The 19,294-nt window shown below is 46.4% G+C and overlaps 1 protein-coding gene across 1 annotated transcript in view; it reads left to right on the forward strand.

Annotated features, from left to right (window-relative positions):
• Sel1l3 (SEL1L family member 3) overlaps positions 1-19,294 on the forward strand; it is a 115,018-nt gene that overhangs the window by 73,513 nt on the left and 22,211 nt on the right. Inside the window, exons 13-17 of the mRNA XM_036200680.1 lie at positions 1,171-1,311; positions 5,850-5,912; positions 8,551-8,727; positions 11,377-11,504; positions 15,637-15,720. Coding sequence (XP_036056573.1) covers positions 1,171-1,311; positions 5,850-5,912; positions 8,551-8,727; positions 11,377-11,504; positions 15,637-15,720 — 593 coding nt within the window. The remainder of the gene's footprint in view (positions 1-1,170; positions 1,312-5,849; positions 5,913-8,550; positions 8,728-11,376; positions 11,505-15,636; positions 15,721-19,294) is intronic.

A 19,294-nucleotide genomic window follows, 5' to 3' on the forward strand; every position in this document is an offset into this window, starting at 1 on the left:
GTTATATGTTATCATTAACATATATTAATTATCATGTAATGCGGGTTTCATTATGATATTTTCATACACGTACATAATGTATTTCCATTTACTCATTCCTCCAGCCTCCCAATAATTCCGTTCCTCTTCCCAACTAGTCCCCTTCTACTTGAGAGAGAGAGAGAGAGAGAGAGAGAGAGAGAGAGAGAGAGAGAAGAAGAAGAAGAAGAAGAAGGAGGGGAGGGAGGGAGGGTCGGGAGGGGAAACCCACTGAGTTTTATGAAGGTTGTTTACAGGAGCGTGGGTACCACTGGAGACAATAGCTCTCCATCCCTCATCAGCTGTTAATATAGGGAAGAGTGGGGGCCCATGGACCCCTCTCCCTTCCACGACAAGGTGTTTATAGGCCCATTCTTATAGAGATCATGTGCAGGTAATAACAACTGCTGTGAATTCAGGAGTGACAGGTGCTGTGGGAGTGCCGGAGCAACAGCTCGGCAGTTAAGGGCAGGCACTTCTCTTGCAGAGACCCCGGGTTCAGTTCCCAGTACTCACCGAGTGGCTCCCAACTGCCTGTCATTCCAGTTCCGGAGGCTCTGATGCCCTCTTCCGGCCACCAGGGGCTCCTGCATGCATGTGGTGCACCCAGACTTTCTTGGGTATGCACACCTACCCATAAAAATAATAAACAAACCTTTCAAAAAATGAAGAGTGAACAGGTTGCTGGCAGGACGGCTCAGTGGGTTAGAGTTCTTGCCACCGAGCTTGATATCTAGCTTATCTGAATTTGATCTCTGGGACCCACATGGTGAAGAGAGAGAACACCACAAGTTGTCCTCAGACCTATGAAAGCGTGCACGCAAACACACCACACACACACACACACACACACACACACACACACACACACACAGAAAGAGAGAGAGAGAGAGAGAGAGAGAGAGAGAGAGAGAGAGAGAGAGAGAGAGAGAGAGAGAGAGAGTAACAGCTATGCCATGCCTGGAAATCAGCATTCCACATCTCTTGCAGTCTTTGTATCCCTGGGCTTTCGAGGGGTGACACAGATGTCCCTTTTGTGGCTGGCCATTCAATCTAGAACAGCTTACATTAGGTTTGTCCACCCACTCCCTCAAGTGTCCTGTGAAACATTGCCCAGGAAACTCACTGTTCTAAATCACTATTGTCTTTAAGCAACGGTTGGCCCAGATGCTGTTCTGGGGACAGCAAGGGGTGGCTAAGAACCCCGAGGCCGCCATCGAGTGGTACGCTAAGGGGGCCCTGGAGACTGAGGATCCGGCACTGATATATGACTACGCCATCGTGTTATTCAAGGTGAGAATCACTTAATTTGGACTAAAATTGTTCGATTCTGATAATAGACATCCTGAGACATTTCCTGTGGGCGTGCAGGCAAACAGGGAGTCTTAGAACAAGCTGCTGTCACCTGTGATGGAGAGGGACACCGCTGAAAAGGAAGAGTCAGAAGCACTTCCCTGGGCGCATTTTTAATTGACAGTCTTACACTTGACACCTGGCTTGTCTATACTTCTGTGACATTCTGAAGGAGACACCCATATTTCATGGCTTGGTGCATAGCCACCAGCCCCACAGGGGCTGCATGTTTCTCTCTGGTTCAATGGAGCATGTGTTTGGGCCAGACCCCAACTGTCCCAATGATGGGGGAAGGGGGTGGGAAGGTGGGGGGGGGATGAACCTGGTTGCCACCTAAGGAGGAAGGGCAGGGAAGAGTTTAGAAGACAGAGGGCAGGTATTAGAGCCCCGCTGCTGCACCCATTGCAGATACCTTTGAAGAAGCCTATGTCCTGGGATGATGCTCGTGATCATGGACCAAATGAAACAATATGGCCAGCAGGCTTTGAAAACTGTACCACACGTGTGCCTTTCACAAGAAAATCATTGTTGAATGAAGTACTTGCTCCCTGCTTCAAAAAACTAGCACATTGGATCCTCATGGCCGGGGAGATGTTTTATGTAATTTTAGTGTCCTATACTCATATAGAGCAACACAGACACAGAGAGGTTTTTGTAACTGACCCATGGTCACCCAGCGGGTGCATTTCACACCTGGGGCAGGGATCCGGGCAGGCTGGCTTTATGATCTGTGGTCTGTATGCCCAGATGCAAATGTATCAAGTCACTAATCTCAGAAAAGTCTCCCATCCAAGTACAAATCAGACCTAACCCCACTTAGCTTCTGAAATCAGACTAGAACAGGCACACTCAGGGTGGTATAGCTGCAGACTCAAGCTTGGAAATGGAGACATTTTGGCTTTGGTAAGGAAATCCTTGGACCTTATGCCCATGCCCCCAAATGAATGTCGTCAAATAACCACATGTCACCTGTGTGCCTGGCCAGGCCTGTCTCCAGATCCACAGCTGTGGCCACTCACTCACTGACAACCATGATGTCGCTACAGCTCAATCCTCTAAACCCTGTTGAAGCCTGAAAACCTAATGGTTGTTATGGTTTCCAAATTGAGGCCTAGACCTTCTCTTTCCAGGCACCAAATCAACAGAAATTATTTGAATCTTCTCCATATGCCAGTGTGTTTACCTAATACACATCCATTCTGTGCTGGCCACATGCCAGCCTCTGTGCTCAGTGGAGGGACATATGGAGACATGAGTCACATCCCTGGCCTCAGAGGGCTCATACACTGGAGAGGAAGACTGAGGACAGAAATGCTGTAGCAGAGAGATGCTTGTCCCACCAGAGTTGGGGCCAGACACTGTGCAAAGTCCTGAGAGGAGGGAGGCATGAGTCAGGCATTGTTTCTGCCCACCGGCATCTGGTGGTGTAGAATGAGATGCACATATGGGCATCTGTGACTGTGGATGACATGTTTCCTCAGGTCTCATTTCCCAGATCTGAAATCTGTTTTTGTTTTGCTAGTGCTATTGAATTCTGACTAAGTTATCTCTGGGAACAGTGCAGGAGGCCTTCATCAGCATCTGGGGAGAGCATTGCTTCTGGCAAGGAGCTCTTTTTAAGTATAGTTCACATAGAAGGGCCTCCGGTGGAAATGGGCATTCTGGATGCAAAGGCAATGGTATGCATTGGCTGCGTAGGGAACCCAACATACCACATGCAAATATGACATCGGATTGAGGATTGCAGCTTGTCCAAAGTGGTCAAGTGTATCACCTCTTGCATTTGCCTAACCAGGAAGCTTTGACTTTGACTCTGTGTTGTCCTCTGTCACTGTGTTCATGCCCTCTGCCTTGTTTGGCATTGGTCTCATTGAAGAACTTCCGGTACTGCTCAGAGTCAGTAGCATGTGGTGCAGGCTTTGTTCAAGAAGTTACGTGATGAAACTGACGAGAATACTAGATTAAACAGCAAGGCTACTGGAAACATTTCTACCCTGGAAACTGGAATATCTGGGTTCAAGGATACACTGTGTTTCTGTGAGCCTTTGCATACATTAACCTCCCTCATCCTGTTTTGTTCCTTCAAAACAAAGAACTGAGTAAGGTGGACCTTGTGTCCTCTCGGGATTAGATGTTCCATTAGTCCACTGTTTCTGGTGCTCCTCAGGCAGTCCAAAGGTCATCTTGTTCCCTGTCTAATACTTCGAAGTATCCGTCTATGTTCTCACCCTCTTCCTAATTAAATGACAATGGCATTGTCTTAGGGTTTCTGTTGCTTTGATGAAACACTACAACCAAAAGCAAGTTGGGGGAAGAGAGTTTATTTGGATTACACCTCCATATTGTTGTTCATCATCAGAGGAAGTCAGGACAGGAACTCAAATAAGGCAAGACCCTGGAGGCTGAAGCTGATGCAGAAGCCATGGAGGGGAGCTGATTACTGACTTGCTCCGTCCTCATGGCTTGCTCAGCCTGCTTTCTTCTAGAACCCAGGTTCTTCTAGAAGCAGTCTAGAGACAACACCACCCACAATGGGCTGGGCCCTTCCCCATCAGCCACTAATGAAGAAAATGGCTTATAAGCTTGCCTACAGCCCAATCTTGTGGAGGCATTTTCTTAACTGAGGCTCCCTCCTCTCAGATGACTTTAGCCTGTGTCAAGTTGACATAAAACTAGCCAGCACAGTTATACTTCTGAAAAAATATTTCCATTCTACCCTTTGTATTAGTTTTACTAAATAGGTAAATTACAGTCCAGTAGAAACGTGGGTGGAGTTTAACCCTTAGTTTGATTCTTATTTTTATTGGAGAGCCTGAAAAATATAGAGCTAAGTATACCCTTTGTCTTTGCTGTACCATGCAGGAAGTTAGGCGTCACTGTACTTTCTAGAGTGGAACTAAAGTACACAGTGGACAGCATAGTGTGGCGGTCAGAGGTTTAGTCTGTTTTCTCTGGTCCCTCCCAGCTCCCATGGCCTTGCGGTCCCACAGCCGCTGGGACCCAAATAAACACACACAGGCTTATATTATTTTTAAACTATGGCAATGACAGGCTTCTTGCTAGCTGGTTCTTATATCTTAAATTAAACCATTTCTAAGAATCTATACTTTGCCACGTGGCTTGTGGCTTATTAGTATCATTACATCTTGCTTCTCATGACGGCGGTTGGCAGTGTCTGCTCTGTTCTTTCTCTCCTTCTTTCTCTCTAGTTAGAATGTCCTGCCTAACCTTATTCTGCCTCACTATTGGCCAAACAGCTTTATTTATCAACCAATCAGAGCAACACATATTCACAGCATACAGAACAATATCACCCATCATTAGTCTACTTGGCTTGTGTTCAAATCCTGCCTCCCGTTCTCACATATCATGTAATTATGGGGAGTCTGAGGAGGATGGAAATGTCAGTGGCTCCCTGTATGGTTGCTGCTGTGGTTGTTTAGATGTGGTGATGGGGGTGCTGGTCCAAGATCACATGGTGTGTTAGTCACCACCTCTGGTTCTTAGAGAGCCAACCAATCAGAGCAGAGAGCTGGATTCATGCAAAGAAAGCCCTCCCTGTGGTCATATCCCGTGACCCTACAAGTCTTGTCTGAGTTAAGGAGGATCTCCTAAGGCACTGGGAGAGTGGAAGGGACCCATGATTATGAATAAATTTGATGCAACAGAGATTTTCAGTCGGTCCCTCCTGACATCAGGCTTGGGTCAAGACCTCAGGGACATCTTTCCTCTGCACTCTCGGACCCACCATTTCTCCACATAGACCTTTAGACCCTTTAGAAAGACCCTTTTTTGTAACAAGAACTCCAAAGTCCATCTCTATATACAGAGGACAAGCCACCTTTTCTGGAAATCTCTCATTTGCTAGAAAGGAACTTGTTAGCATCTGTCACTTGACTTGGAGGCAAGCAACTGACTTCTCAGGGTCCTATCTCATTTTCAGCATGCTCTCAAACTGATTCGGAAGCCACAGTGTCATACCCTAGGGACCGGAGCCAATAACTCTTGACTGTTCAACACAGATAACATGTTATCTGGGTGTCAAATTAGATAATTCCAGAGGAAAGCACCAGGCTGACCAAACCCATCCAACCTTTCTTACAGCTTCTCCCCAAGCACCTGTGGAGTGATAGGAACACAGTTCACGCCATAATCAATATTGCGGCGGGGGTGGGGGGGCTATTGCTATTGCTGATGAGCTGGGAGGTTGGGGCTTGTTTCTCTCCCACAAACATGAACAAGATGATGATGGTTATGGCAACAACACCAATGATATCTCACAATATTGCTGTGCCTAGAAAAGCTAAAGGTTTGTGTGTGTGTGTGTGTGTGTGTGTGTGTGTGTGTGTGTGTGTGTGTTTTAAAGGTTCAGGGCTTATTTGCAAGCATTTTATATTGAACACTGGTGTCTCTGTGTGATGCTTGTGAGGATTTGGGGTTTATTTTCCTCATAATCATTGCTGTTTGTCAATGTTTAGGGTCAAGGAGTTAAAAAGAACAGACGGCTTGCCTTAGAGCTCATGAAGAAAGCTGCTTCCAAGGTAACCCATGCACATTGTCGGGAGGAAACAGCTCCTCACACACCCACGCTCTCAGAAAGCTGCTCAAGCAAATGGCCAGCTTTCTTCCACAAAGCAGAGGTGGAAGTGAGGTGGGGAGGGGTCCCCCTGTACAGCGACTAGTCATTTTTTTAAGTTATAACACACACATAATCTTGCCACAATGAGGACAGCACCATTCAAAGGCTGAATGCACCTTACCACCAACAGAATCCGGGCTGATTTTGTTTGAAGGCTAAAATTATAATCACGGGCTGCCCTGATAACAAGCAGAGAGGCTCCTCGAAATTGAATGAGGAGAAAAGCCATTGAATTAGGGAAACCAAAGCCCAATTTCCTGGAAAGTTAACCCTGTTCTGACCAATTCCCATTCGCTTCTTGTGCTTTGATAATGGGCTGTTTACAAAGATCATCACCAAGGTCAGAGCTTTATGAATTATTTTGCCTTTGTCAGTATTATATTTCAATAGTATCTTCGGTCAGCTGGTTTCAATAGAACCCTGCAGAATAGAGGCCACAAGGGCACTTGAAAGAAGACACACACAGGTGCACACATGCACACATGTGCGTGCATACTTCATGTCCAAATGTATGCACACTTAGTACATACACACACACACACACACACACACACACACACACACACACACACACACACAGCTGTGTACAGAGATGCATGTGAATAGATTCACAGAAGCCATCCTGAGTCTCCACCTCACCAGGGTCCTCTATACCCTTTATGGCCCCTGGCTGGTCCTTTGTTCTCAAGGCTTCTAAAAGTAACCATGCTGATTTTTCAGCCCCACTCTTTCTTGGGGGAGCTCAGAGCATCCTGCCCCATAGAGCAGCAAGTTGAAGCAGGGAGAAAGAAAGGCTTTTCTACCTGTATGTTAGCAGTGCACCGGACCACACTTATTATTTGCATATGTGCTATTGAGCTAATACAAGGGATGCACGGGAAGAGAACAGCAACTCTATTTGATGGCCATTGAGGGTACTGAGTCCAGAGCACCCTCAAGTGGGGGCTGTTTTGAGGGTTGTCCACGCAAGTGTGAAATCTGCATCTCTTTAGCCCCCCTGGTGGGGAATTCACATTCAGCCTGCTTTATTCAGATTACAAAGCATTTTTGAAGTCTCTCTGTCCTTCAGTGCTGGGTGAGTGTCATTGGCGCAGACTCACTAAGGGCCCAGTATTTGCCAGGGACTGTGGGGAAAGTTCCTACAACTCGATTTTGGGGATTAGAAGATGTTCAGAACAAGGGCTGAGTACTAAGTCATATGACAGGATTGCTTATGGGTCGCTGAACTGAACCCAGAGCAATTCCCAGAGAAGCACTGACTTTCGGCTTGTGGCAGGTTCATCTGAATTAGGCTGTGTTCTCTCCAGCTGAACAATGAAAAGCCATTTGGATGTTCCCTTGCTGTGGGCATGTCTCAGTGAGAGATTTTGTTGCCATTTCCTAGGATGCCTTGGTCTATTACTTCTTTAGACAGAGTCTGCAGTCCTTACAGGGAATTTACATTGTCCCAGGCTCGTAAGAATGCTTCTGTGAATGTCAAGTGGTACTGTTAGTCTGGAGATCCTGGTGGCCTGCAGGTACGACTCTCCACCTGAAGGGTATAGGGTTTTGTTTGGCACATGCATTCAGGGTATAGCTTTCCTTCATTTGGCACTGGCTTAAGTGTCTGCCCTGTGCCAGAGATTAAAAACCAAGATGGCAGTCCCTCCCTGATGAAAGGGGAGGCTAACATATGCTTCCACATTGAGATTGTCCTTACAAGTCCACAGACACAAGGGCACCGTTGGTCCCTCAAATCCTTTTTTTCTCCCTGGTCTTTAGGTCAGGCAAGAACTGAGACATGAGAGCCCAGTGTGCACAGAGGTGTGCAAGACACCTGAACTTTCATCATCTGAGCGTCTGAGAGAGTAGGAAAGAGTCCCCGATGAAATGCACTCAATAAGAATCAGGATACTAGAGGACAGATTGACATGAACAGCCCCTTCCTTCCCTGGAGCTGACATTACCAGCTCCGTTTTGAAACCTTTCCTCACCAGCCTTCTCTGCTGCCCCAGTCCCTATCAGACCCTGAATCCCATCAGAACTGGGAATGCCAACTCAGCTCAAAGCACCGAAGCTGTGCAAGCGGATTGCCACAGCTGCTGCCCTCGGAGGCTTGTGGGTGTTGAGGACAGAGGAATCAACAGATGGGCAGGCGGGTCACCTAGAAAGCATCCTAGCCAGGGCGGGTTTCAATCTCAGCCATCCTGCTGCAGCCCAGCTCTCATGAATTTGAAGGGCATGCCGGATCCTCCTAGGTGAGGAGAGGCATTTGCAGGGGTGTTACGCAAAGGCCTGTAGGCACTGAGAGATGATTTGGGGACCAGCGTCACTACTGAGGCTGCAAGGCAGAACTCCCAGCAGCAGCCGGGCAAAATCCACTTGGGAAGTCTCTTAGGCAGGCTCGTGCTGTCTATCTGTTAGCTCTTCTTTAGTGCCATCTGCCCCTCGAAAACGAGAAAGGGAAAACTCGGGAAGGATGCTGCCACAGCAACTGCTTCCAGATGTCTTTAGATTTCATAAAATAATAATAATAATTTCCCTCTTGTTCTAAAATTCAGGGATTACATCAGGCCGTCAATGGCCTGGGGTGGTATTACCACAAATTCAGGAAAAATTATGCCAAAGCAGCAAAGTACTGGTTAAAAGCAGAAGAAATGGGGAACCCCGATGCATCATACAACCTTGGGGTCCTGTATTTGGATGGCATTTTCCCAGGTGTTCCTGGAAGGAATCTGGTGAGTGAACCTGAGACAGCCATACACCTGGCCGGTAGCTGGTTGTGAATGCTTATGGAAGAAGGCATGCCGAGTGCATGGTGGGATGAGAGGGATGTAAGAATACGACCTGAGACATGGGCCTGCCCTCAAGGAGCTCAGGGTCTAGTGGGGAAGGTGTGACAGCCTTGAGGAAAAGATGCATTTAGCCACATGGGAGATGATCCAAGTGCTTCCAGGGAGCAGAACCAAGGAAGGCCAGAGCAGCCGTGACATCTTTGGGGAAGAGGAAGGCTTGAGTAGAGGGTGGAAAGAGAGATTATCCACCGAGGGAGAGCAAGAGATGGTTCGGGAAGACTGAGCTAAGGAGCAGAAAGGGCCAGGTGCCAGTAGAGTTGCCAGAGCTGAGACCAGAGATGCAAAGCCAAGAGCCGAGGCCATGGTTGGTGTTCACCAGGTACTTCCCACATACCAAGCGCTTCAGAAGTGCAGGTTCATGTAGCTGAGCCCCTAGGACCTGGGCTATGCCTGTGCCCATCTTCTAGAATGGGCTACCAGGTCTCTGAGTCATTGGAGTCATCTACTTGGTTTGAGTCAGGGCCCTGTCCCTGATGTGACGTGGGAACCCTCTCTTCATGGTCACACTGCTGATGGGAATCATAGCTCAGAACTCTGACATATAGCCCCCTCTGCTGGGCACACTTATGGGCTCTGGACACACAGCAGTGGACACACCAGTCCCTGCCCTGATGAGAGAGACAAAGAGTCTGGGAGTAGAGGAGATGGAGGGATGCTGCTTTAGAAGGGGGACCGTGAAAGCCTTCTGTGGTAAGATGACATTGTAAAGGCTTCTAAATGAATCTTATAGATGTTTGAGAGAACATTCCAGAAAGAAGCAATGGCTAGGGCAAAGGCCCGGAGAAGGAAGCAGGCTTGGCATGTTAGAGGACCAGCATGAAGGCTGAGAGAAGGAGGGACTGGGGACAAATGGGAGATGAGGCCAAGGAGGTCCCTGACCAGGCCCTGGTTTGACTTGACATTTGTGCTAAGGGAGGTGGAAACTGCCAACAATAGTCCTGAAGGAGGGCCCTACTTGAGTGATGAGGGCATGCTTTCAAAAAACCCCTCCTGGGTCCTAGTGATTCTGACTAGGGAGGAGACAAGGACAGGAGAGGAGGTTGGCCTTGCATCCAGGTGAGATGGAGCAGGGAGGAGCCAAGGCTTTACAGGATTGGCTACCAAAGGTATTTCCAAGGTTGGTCGAGGAGGAAATAGAATTTGCTGATGGGTTGGATGGGGATATGAGAATGGGGAGGAGTTGGTGATGATGTATATTGAGATTAAGAGTGGAGGCTGGTGGTGGTGGTGGTGGTGGTGGTGGTAGTGGCAGCGGCGGCGCACCTTTAATCCCAGCACTTGGGAGGCAGAGGCAGGAGGATCTCTGTGAGTTCAAGGCCAGTCTGGTCTACAGAGTTAGTTCTAAGACAGCCAGGGATACACGAAGAAACCCGGTCTCAGAGTAAAAAAAAAAAAAAAAAAAAAGGAAAAGAATGGGGGTGGTGGAGGTAGCAGATGTTAGGATGGACAATATTATGGTCACCCTAGATTTGGCAAGGGGTACCATAATGGTTTGGAGGTTTCTTTGTGAGACATCAGTCTACCCTTCAGAACCTATCTTCACGTGTTCCCGTGTAATCCTCACTTCACTCTCTCCACTAGGGACTGTCAGAAATATAAAAAAAAAAAATTAAGACAAGTTCTCAGGTAGACCAGGCTGACTTCAGACTTATTATATAGCCAAGGCAAGCCTTGAACTTCTGAGCCTCCTCCTTCCACCCCTCCAAGGCTAGGCTTACAAATGTATACCACCATGTCTGACTTCAGAAGCCACATTTTTCAGTTGAAACCAAAAACCAAACAAACAACTAAAAAGGTTTGGAAAAAATGAGGCCACACAGACTGACAGACGATCCCAAGTCCCTCTTGCCTGTAAAGCACACGCTTCTTAAAAACAATAGTTCACCACCCTCTGATATAAATAATGGTGATCAGTGGGAGTTGGAAAACACACACACACACACACACACACACACACACACACACACACACACACACATCCTAAATGTTTGTTTTCTTTTTTCCCTCCACCTCTCCCTGACTGCACTAAAGCTGATATTTTTATGCATTGCAAATGTCTGGTAGCCCTCCCACACATCTGTGAGCGTGGATTTATCCCCTGTCACTTTCTAATTCTCACTTCCCCACTAGAAGTGCAGTTTTTGTGCATGAGCGTAAAGAAAGGTATTAAGTGAGGTTAGGAAAGCAAATGCTTGAGTTTTCACACGCCGTGACTCCTGTCACACTCTGCCATCAAGCGTGCAGAGGTTTTGTGAGGACCCAGTGAGGTGGCAGGGCGATTCTGGTTACAAGGTGCCTTCCTTATTGGGTAAACTTAATCAACAGCATAGTTCCCAATGAGGTTGGATATCCCGGGCCTCTGGGATGAATTGTCTTTTTGGAGTTATTTCTTGACCTGTTTTGCCTTAAATTATCCAAAGATGTAAGCCTGTGATAATGTTGGGCTTAAAGGACCTGCGACCTTGGCTCTGCCGAAGCCTGGGTGGCCAGGACTTGGCACTAATGAAGGGGCTCCTGTTCATGTCCTTGCAGACGCTGGCTGGTGAATACTTCCATAAGGCTGCACAAGGAGGGCACATGGAAGGGACGCTGTGGTGTTCTCTTTACTATATCACGGGCAACCTGGAGACCTTCCCTAGAGATCCGGAGAAAGCTGTTGTGTAAGAATCTGTCAGGTGTCCCCTGCCATTGAGAAGCCATGTCCTCTAGTCACCTGGCCTGACAAAAGGGGTATCTTTTTTCCCCTCTTTCCCTCCCTCCCTCCCTCTCCCCTCCTTCTTACCCTCTCTCACTCCCCTCCCCCCTCTGTTTATTTCTTTATCTCTCATTACACTTTTTAAAACTCAGTTTTTGCATTTATCATTCATACATGCATGTAGATTTAAAAGGGGAAAAAAAAGCAAATAATTGGGGCTGGAGAGAGGGTTCAGAGGTGAAAAGCACTTGCTGTCCCTGCCGAGGACCTGGGTTCGAGTCCTAACATCTGCATAGCAGCTCATTTAACCATTTACAGTCCTAGTCTTGGGGTTCCAATGCCCTCTTTTGACCTCCTCAGCCACCAGGCCACACACATTACACAGATAGACATGTAGGTAAAGCATCCCTAAAATTAGAACGCATAAAATTAAAAAAAAAAAGAAAAGAAAACCAGATAATTGACAAGCAAAGTATTTTAAATTTTTAATTAAAAAAATCCAGCAAGACAAAACAAGCAATCCCAGCCTCCACTTTCCACCCCACTCCGGTTCCTGGTCCATAGACAATGTCCCTGTCTGACTGTTATTTCTTCTTTCCTGGCCTCCACCTCTAAGCAGCAGGCTCTCACCACTGTGTTTAGTATTCCCATCACAGGCCTTGATTAGTGATACTTCCTGGGAGAATGAAGGCATAGTTTTATTTCTCTGCTACCTCCCAGGACCCAGCACACCGGGGCTTCTTTTCTGCTACCATCTTCCCATGAGCTTTTTGTCTTGGTTGGAATAGTATCAGTATTGAATTAATATGACTCAGCCATGAATTATACTAGCCTAGCCTTTTCTTTCTTGTATAAGTTTCTGTTGAGGAATTATTATTTTTGTTCTCTTTATATATGAATCATTTTCCATATTCTTTAAAAAAATAAACCTTTATTTATTTACTTTTCATTTTTTATTATTTCACATGCCTGCACATATGTCTGCATACCACATGTATGCCTGGTGCCCAAGGAGGCTAGCAGAGGTTGTCGGATACCCTGGAACTGAAGTTGTAGGTGGTGATGAGCAATGATGTGGGTGCTGGGAAGCAAGCCCAGGTCCCCTGGAAGAGCAGCCAGTGTTCTAAACTGCTGAGACATCTTCCTGTCATTTTCCATATTCTTGATCCAATTCCCCTGTCCACTCAGGATGCCCAGACACTTCTGGTCTATTCTAATAAGTTAACCTTTTCATGGTGTTTTTCCTGGAGCCTGTGGTGGGGTGGGGGTGGGCTTTTGGGGTTGTGATCCTGAGATGGATATTGTCCCATGTTGGGGCTCTCCTTCCCTCTCTGTTTTTGGCGGTGTTTTGACACTCCAGGCTGGTCCTTGTCTTTCTCAGACTTCTCCCCAGTGTTTTGAGGGAACAACTTCCTGAAGACTGGTGAGGAGGCCCACTTCTGAAAAAGAGTCATTGATTTTTATTTCACGTGTGTTTTGCCTGCGTGCGTGTCTGTGCACCGTGTGACTGCAGTGCCCACAGTGGTCAAGAGGGCATCAGATCCCCTGGACTAGAGTTATAAGCAGTTGTGAGCCTCATGTGGGCACCGGACATGGATTCTCTGCAAGATCATCAAGTGCTCTTAACCACTGAACCATCTCTCCAGCCACCCAGGAGGAATATTTTTAAAGTCTTGCTTACCCAAAATGCTTTTCAGAGTCTGGCCCCGCTGTGGCTCATGGATGAGATGCGGTTTAGTGCCTGCCCTGCAGAGCTTTACAAGGTTTTTGCATTTTTAACGGGTTACAAAGCAAACAAAGAGAAACCATCTAGGACCTCCAGCGTTGATATCTCACCCTTTATAGAAAGCAGAAAACATGACTGACTCTGCCTTTGGCTGCATCTCACCTGTAGCCAGGCTCCCTGAAAGGTGGTTTTCCTAAGACATTTGGGATCAAATCTATTCTGACCTTACCTTGGTGAGAAAACCCAGGCTAATTTGAAGCCTTTTCTCAGTGTTATGTAGGGTATTTGGGGTGAACATTCACTCCGTAGATTTTCTTAGTACTTTTTTGTCCTGGATGATGAGAGAGCATATTCATCGTGACCTCAGCCAGTCCTTGGGAACTTGCTGAAGCAGGCTGGGGGAGCAGCATGCGAACAGTGTTGGTAGGCGCTTTGTGCTGTCTTTCAAACAGGCTCTTCTAAACTCATTGGGTACAGTGTCTGCATACACTGCCACACCAGGTTTGTTGACTGCATTGTTCTGCATCCCTTCTGGCTTTTCTTGTTCCGCTTCTTAAGCCATTTGCTGAAAGAAATGTGTTAGAACGCTCTGTATATATAGACTTAACTTGTTCCCTTACAGTTATGTCAATTTTGTGCCGTGTGTCTTGAATTTATGTAATTGGGTCACATAGGTTTATTTTGATTTTCTGGGGGACTCTTGTGTAATTTTACAGTGTCTTTTTTATCTCTGTTATCTCTGCCTTAGCCTCCACTTACTTTAATTTGTTCTCTGTCCTTTAATGTATCACGTTTCTCCCCTTTATTGTAAAGTTCTTATAAGCAGCATATAGTTGAGTTTTACATATAAATTATTCCACCTGACAGTTTTAGTTTTTAATTGGCACACTTAGTCCATTTACATTTAGTGCAATTGTAGATGCACTTGGTTTTAAAATGTACCGCTTTAGGACTGGAGAGATGGCTTAGTGGTTAAGAGCACCTATCGCTGGCAACTCACAGACATCTATAACTCCACTTTTAGAGAATCCAGTGCCTTCTCTTGACCTCCAGAGAGCACCAGGCATGCATGTAGTGCACAGGCAAACACTCATAAACACCAAATAAAATAAATAAACCTCTAAAATCTATTATTTTATTATTTCCTATTTACCCTATCTGGTTCATTTCCCATCTTTTGTTTCCTCTCTTATTCTTTTGTATTAATCTATTGTTTTGTAAGTAATTCTGTTTTCCCTTCTATTGACTTGTGGCTATTCATTTTTATACTTTTTATTTCTTTGGGTTTGCTTTTGGGTTTTTTGGCCTAAGTTTCTTTCTGCAGTTCTGTCTGTCCTGAAACTCCCTATATAGACCAAGCTGGTGTCAAACTTACAGAAATTTTTCTGCTTCTGCTTCCTAAGTGCTGGGATTAAAGTTGTGTACCACCACACCTAGTAAAATTTGATACCTTTTTTTTAAGTCTATAGATCACAACACAGTAACTCATTGTTAATAAACCCCTTCAGGATACATTTAGGGAGCAGATTAAAAACAAAGAAACCTTATCACACGCCTCGGTTGTTTTTCTGTTGTTGTGATAGGACACCATGGACAAGGCAGATCATAGAAGAAAGGGTTTGGGGGGATTACAATAGCAGAGGGTTAAGATTCGTTACCACTATGGTGTGGAGCATGGCAGCAGGCAGACGTGGAATTAGAGCAGGAGCTGAGAGCTCGCAGCTTGAGCCACAAGCACAATGCAGAGAAAGAGGAGGGAGGTGAGTGGCACTAGGAATAGCACTGGAGGCTTTTGAAACTCAAAGCCCTACCCACTTGGACACACCTCTTCCCACAAGGCCACACCCTCCAATCCTTCCCAAACAGTTCCACCAAGCGGGGACCAATTACTCAAACATAGAAGCCTATGGGGGCCATTCTCATTCAAACCTCAAGACCATATGTCAGTAAATGTATTTATTTGTTTCTTCTTATGGTACCAAGGATTGAACCCAAGGCCTGACACATGCTAAGCACTGTTGTACCTCTAAGATGTGCTGATAGTGCCAGTGAACTCATTTTAATAGGAGCAGCTATAGAACCCTTGGCGGAGATGTCTTCCTATATCAGTCGAATTTGACATTATGTGCCTTACTTGTCTTTGTTTCCATAGCAGGATGCTACTCAGCATTTGTAAATGAGAACGTTGAATGAGCGTTCTCAGAATACATTCTCTTTGCCTTCTTAATATTCTGTTCTGCTTTGTTGCTTTATAAAAATTCAAACAAGAAAATACTCCCCAAGTGGGATTTATGGAGCTCGTATGAGGAAAGGTGATTATTTAATCTGTGGCAGTCTGCATGTTTTCCCTTCTCTTTCCTTTCTTTTTCAGATGGGCGAAGCATGTGGCGGAGAAAAATGGATACTTGGGTCACGTCATTCGCAAAGGCCTCAACGCCTACCTGGAGGGACTGTGGTAAGCTCAGGACCCACGTCAAAGTAAACTTCCTCAACCCTTCACGTTCAACCTGTCAACATAGTCTTGGGAGAGGGAACCTTCAAATGCAACCCCAAAAGCAATTTGCAGGGAAATCACAGCCTCCTAGTAATGATATTCAGAGTCACACGGGCTGATTGGCTGTTGATTAGAAAACATTGCATTTCCATGTTTAATTATACACAAAAATTAGTTCTCTAGGGGGGAGTGTCCACATTCATCAAGTTGAGAGACACACACATACGTGGATTTCTCTTTCCTTCAAATCTGTTTGGCTTGGCTGTAGGGTTAGAGATGACACCACAGTCCTGGGTAAGAGCCTTCTTCACTCTGCCAAGCTGCTCAAAGCCTGGCATATACACTTGGTTGGTGGGTGAAGAGACCAGTATGTAAGGTCAACACTCTGCCCTTCTCCTTCACAAATAGTTGACTGTACCTAGGAACCCAGCGTTTTGGCTGCTGCTCACTGACAGATGCCCCTATCCTAACCTTGACATGGGTAACCCACCCTGTCCCAAAGAGATGAGATCCTCTGCATCTCTCTCACCATTTGGTGATTTCATAAACGGCCGGACAGCTTTCAAGCACCACCTGCTTTCTGCCCCCCTTTGTTTTCTTCTGTGGACTCCAGCACTCCATCTTGGCTCCCTCAGGCCACATTTTCTTGGCTGGTTTATTGCTTAAATGATCTGGGTATTTCCATAATAACGAAAATGGATATGCAAATCATCAGAAATCCCCTCGGTCCACTGCCTCAAAGACATTAGACCAGACCTAGAATAGATCACACTCTGATATGAACCTTAATTAAAAATAAAAGCGTAGGCCCAAAAGGATGCCATTTTCCCTTTTAGTTCATAGCTGAACCAACAGATCAGTGAGCAAGGATCTTAAATCAAAGCATTCTGGGAAATGAGACTCTGGAAAAAGCACCAAATACAAATGTTTGTTTTGTTGCCCTGGAACTGTTCATTATGTATAGCTTCCCCGTGCGTGATCATGAAGGAGTTTCTTTAAATGAAATAACTGTCCCCGACTGTGAACATGCCTCACCATTTCTGTGCTGTGTTATCTTGTTTCCCAAGTGAACTTGAGTTCATAAGAATCTCAAACCCGGGGCTGGAAGTGGTGGTGCATACCTTTAGTCCCAGTACTCTGGGAGACCAATACAGGAAGATCACAGCGAGTTCAAGGCCAGCTGGGTCTACATAGTGAGTTCCAGGCTAGCCAAGGCTACACAGCAAAACCCTGTCTCAAAACCAAGCAAAGAACCTCTCTCAAATCCAACCTTAGCCTCCCTTCTCTTCTTCTCACGAGCTTCTTAGGGTGAACCTAACAGCCAGTTAGTTATCAAAGCATTCCTTTGTGGTGTTTTCCTCAAAGAGGAGTGTGTCTGTAAACACACTTGGGCCTGCAGACACACCCTCAGATGTCTGACGCCTGAGTTTCGTACACAGGGTTTGCAGATAGTTTTGTTTCTTTGCCTGCTTTTGAATTAAACTTCACAAAAGCACTTCAGTTCACACATTTTAAAACTTGCCTCAGAGGGTTAGATGAATAGGGAGATGCATGTTTTGTTTTCTCTCTTAAAGCCCAGCCATAGTAGGAATTCCCCTACACAAGCTGTGGGTGGCAGGGGAAGAGAATATGAGTGTGTGCTGCCCCACGTGTGTTAAGACTCACTATAGTGGGCAGGAGGGATGGTTAAGTGGTTAACAGCGTGCACTGCTCTTCCAGAGGACCTGAGTGTGCCTCCAGCAACCACACCAGGCAACTCACAACCAACTCCAGCGGCATATCATTCAGACCTCTGGCCGCTGTGGTCACCTGCACTCATGTGCGCATTTCCACACAGACACGCCTACACATAATTAAAAAATAATAAAAATTAAAAATAAAGAAGCCTAACTGTATGGTACTTTCAAAAAACAAAAAGTATTATTTAGGGGGGAAAAGAAAGATTTACTGTACTGTCTAAATGTTAGGGCACCTTGCCCTTGGCTGTGAGGATGGCAGATGTCACCCTTGGGACTGTTCACTGCCTCTCCTCTTTCATGTGTGTATTCTTGCAAGGCCTGTGTTCGGTCCGACTCCAGGCCTCCGCATTTACCATTTCTTCTACCCAGGAATCCTGGCCAGCTCCTCCCCTGTTTTGTCCATCATGGGGCACGCCTGCTCCTAGCTTAGCAGTAGTGAGAGCCTGTATCACAATGTCCTGCACGTGGGAGCACCTGGGAAGCATCCAGACACCACTGGATGAATTAACGCAGGTGAACAGATGAAGAGCTGTGGCGTGGGCTTTGGAAATTCGGATGAGGAAAAGATGCTACCTGGCTTGGGAGGCTTGGGACAGCCTTGAGGACAGAATTAGGGAGAACACAGCCTTGGAGCATGGGAAGAGTGTCGTCTGAGCCTGCAGGGGGCAGAGTCTCCGGCAAAGAGAGTTACAGGAGTCAAGAAAGAAAAGATGAGTGTGATTGGAATGGTTAAGCCATCTCCAGCAAGGGCAACTGTTGAAGAGAATATGGCAAAGCCAGAGAAACACGGTTTGGCGGGATTATGAGTGACAGAGTAGCCACTTAATCGGTGACAAGAATGGAAAGGGGGTAAGTTCGAATCCAAGTTAAGGGAGCCGAGCGTTCGAACTGGAGCTGTGGCTTGAATCAGTTGACCAGTTCGCCTGTGTTTATGTGATAGAGACCCCCGCAAAACAGTACGTGACATGGACATGAGTTCAGAAGCTTACAGTAAAGTGCAGCAAAGGTCTGCCTTACCTAAGAAAAGGAGCATGAACCGAGGATCGTGGTGCATGCCTTGGAACTCAGCACTGAGGAGGCCGAGGCGGAGGCGGAAGGCTCCGAGGTTCAAGGCCAACCTGCGGTGTGCAGGCAGTTCAAGGCCAGCTTGGGAAACTTAGTGAAATCTTTCATCCAGGGAGGGAAGAAGAGAAGGAGGGAGGCATGGAGGATTTAGTGTGGTTGTAATCCCAGCATTTGGGAGGCAGAGGCAGGTTTTTAACTCTGCAATTGGCTCTATGTTTCTTATTTAACAACATGTTTACATCTACAGATCTCTGTGAGTGCCAGGCCAGCCAGGGGTTACTCAGGGAAGGAGGCAAGCATGAAAGGAGAGAGGGGAGGAAGAAAGGATCAGAAGTGGGGAGCTGGAGAAGGGAGGGGCAATAAGCATTGCTCTGGTCCTGTGCTGGTGACTGCATGCCCCTCCCAGACTGACTTCCACCACCACCCCAGTACCCAGAAGTACTTCTTAGGCTAATCCTCTTATGCACCCACCCGCCTCTTGTTTGCTTTTAGATTCTTCTATGGATCTTGATATGTGGATATGTTGGCCTGTAGTTTGGTTTGGCTTACTTCCGACCTTTATATTACTAAAATCATTATCCATGTAATTCTTCACCTGCTTTTTCAAGTTGACATGCTTCTACAGTTCTACAGTTCAGTTCCTGCCTCTGGGTAACACTGAAGCACACTCTCGGTGGTCACACATGTTAAAGGTTCTCATGTTAATGCATGGTTGTGTTTCCTTGTCATTG

The sequence above is a fragment of the Onychomys torridus genome, chromosome 10, assembly GCF_903995425.1.
Source record: "Onychomys torridus chromosome 10, mOncTor1.1, whole genome shotgun sequence".
Lineage (NCBI taxonomy): Eukaryota > Metazoa > Chordata > Mammalia > Rodentia > Cricetidae > Onychomys > Onychomys torridus.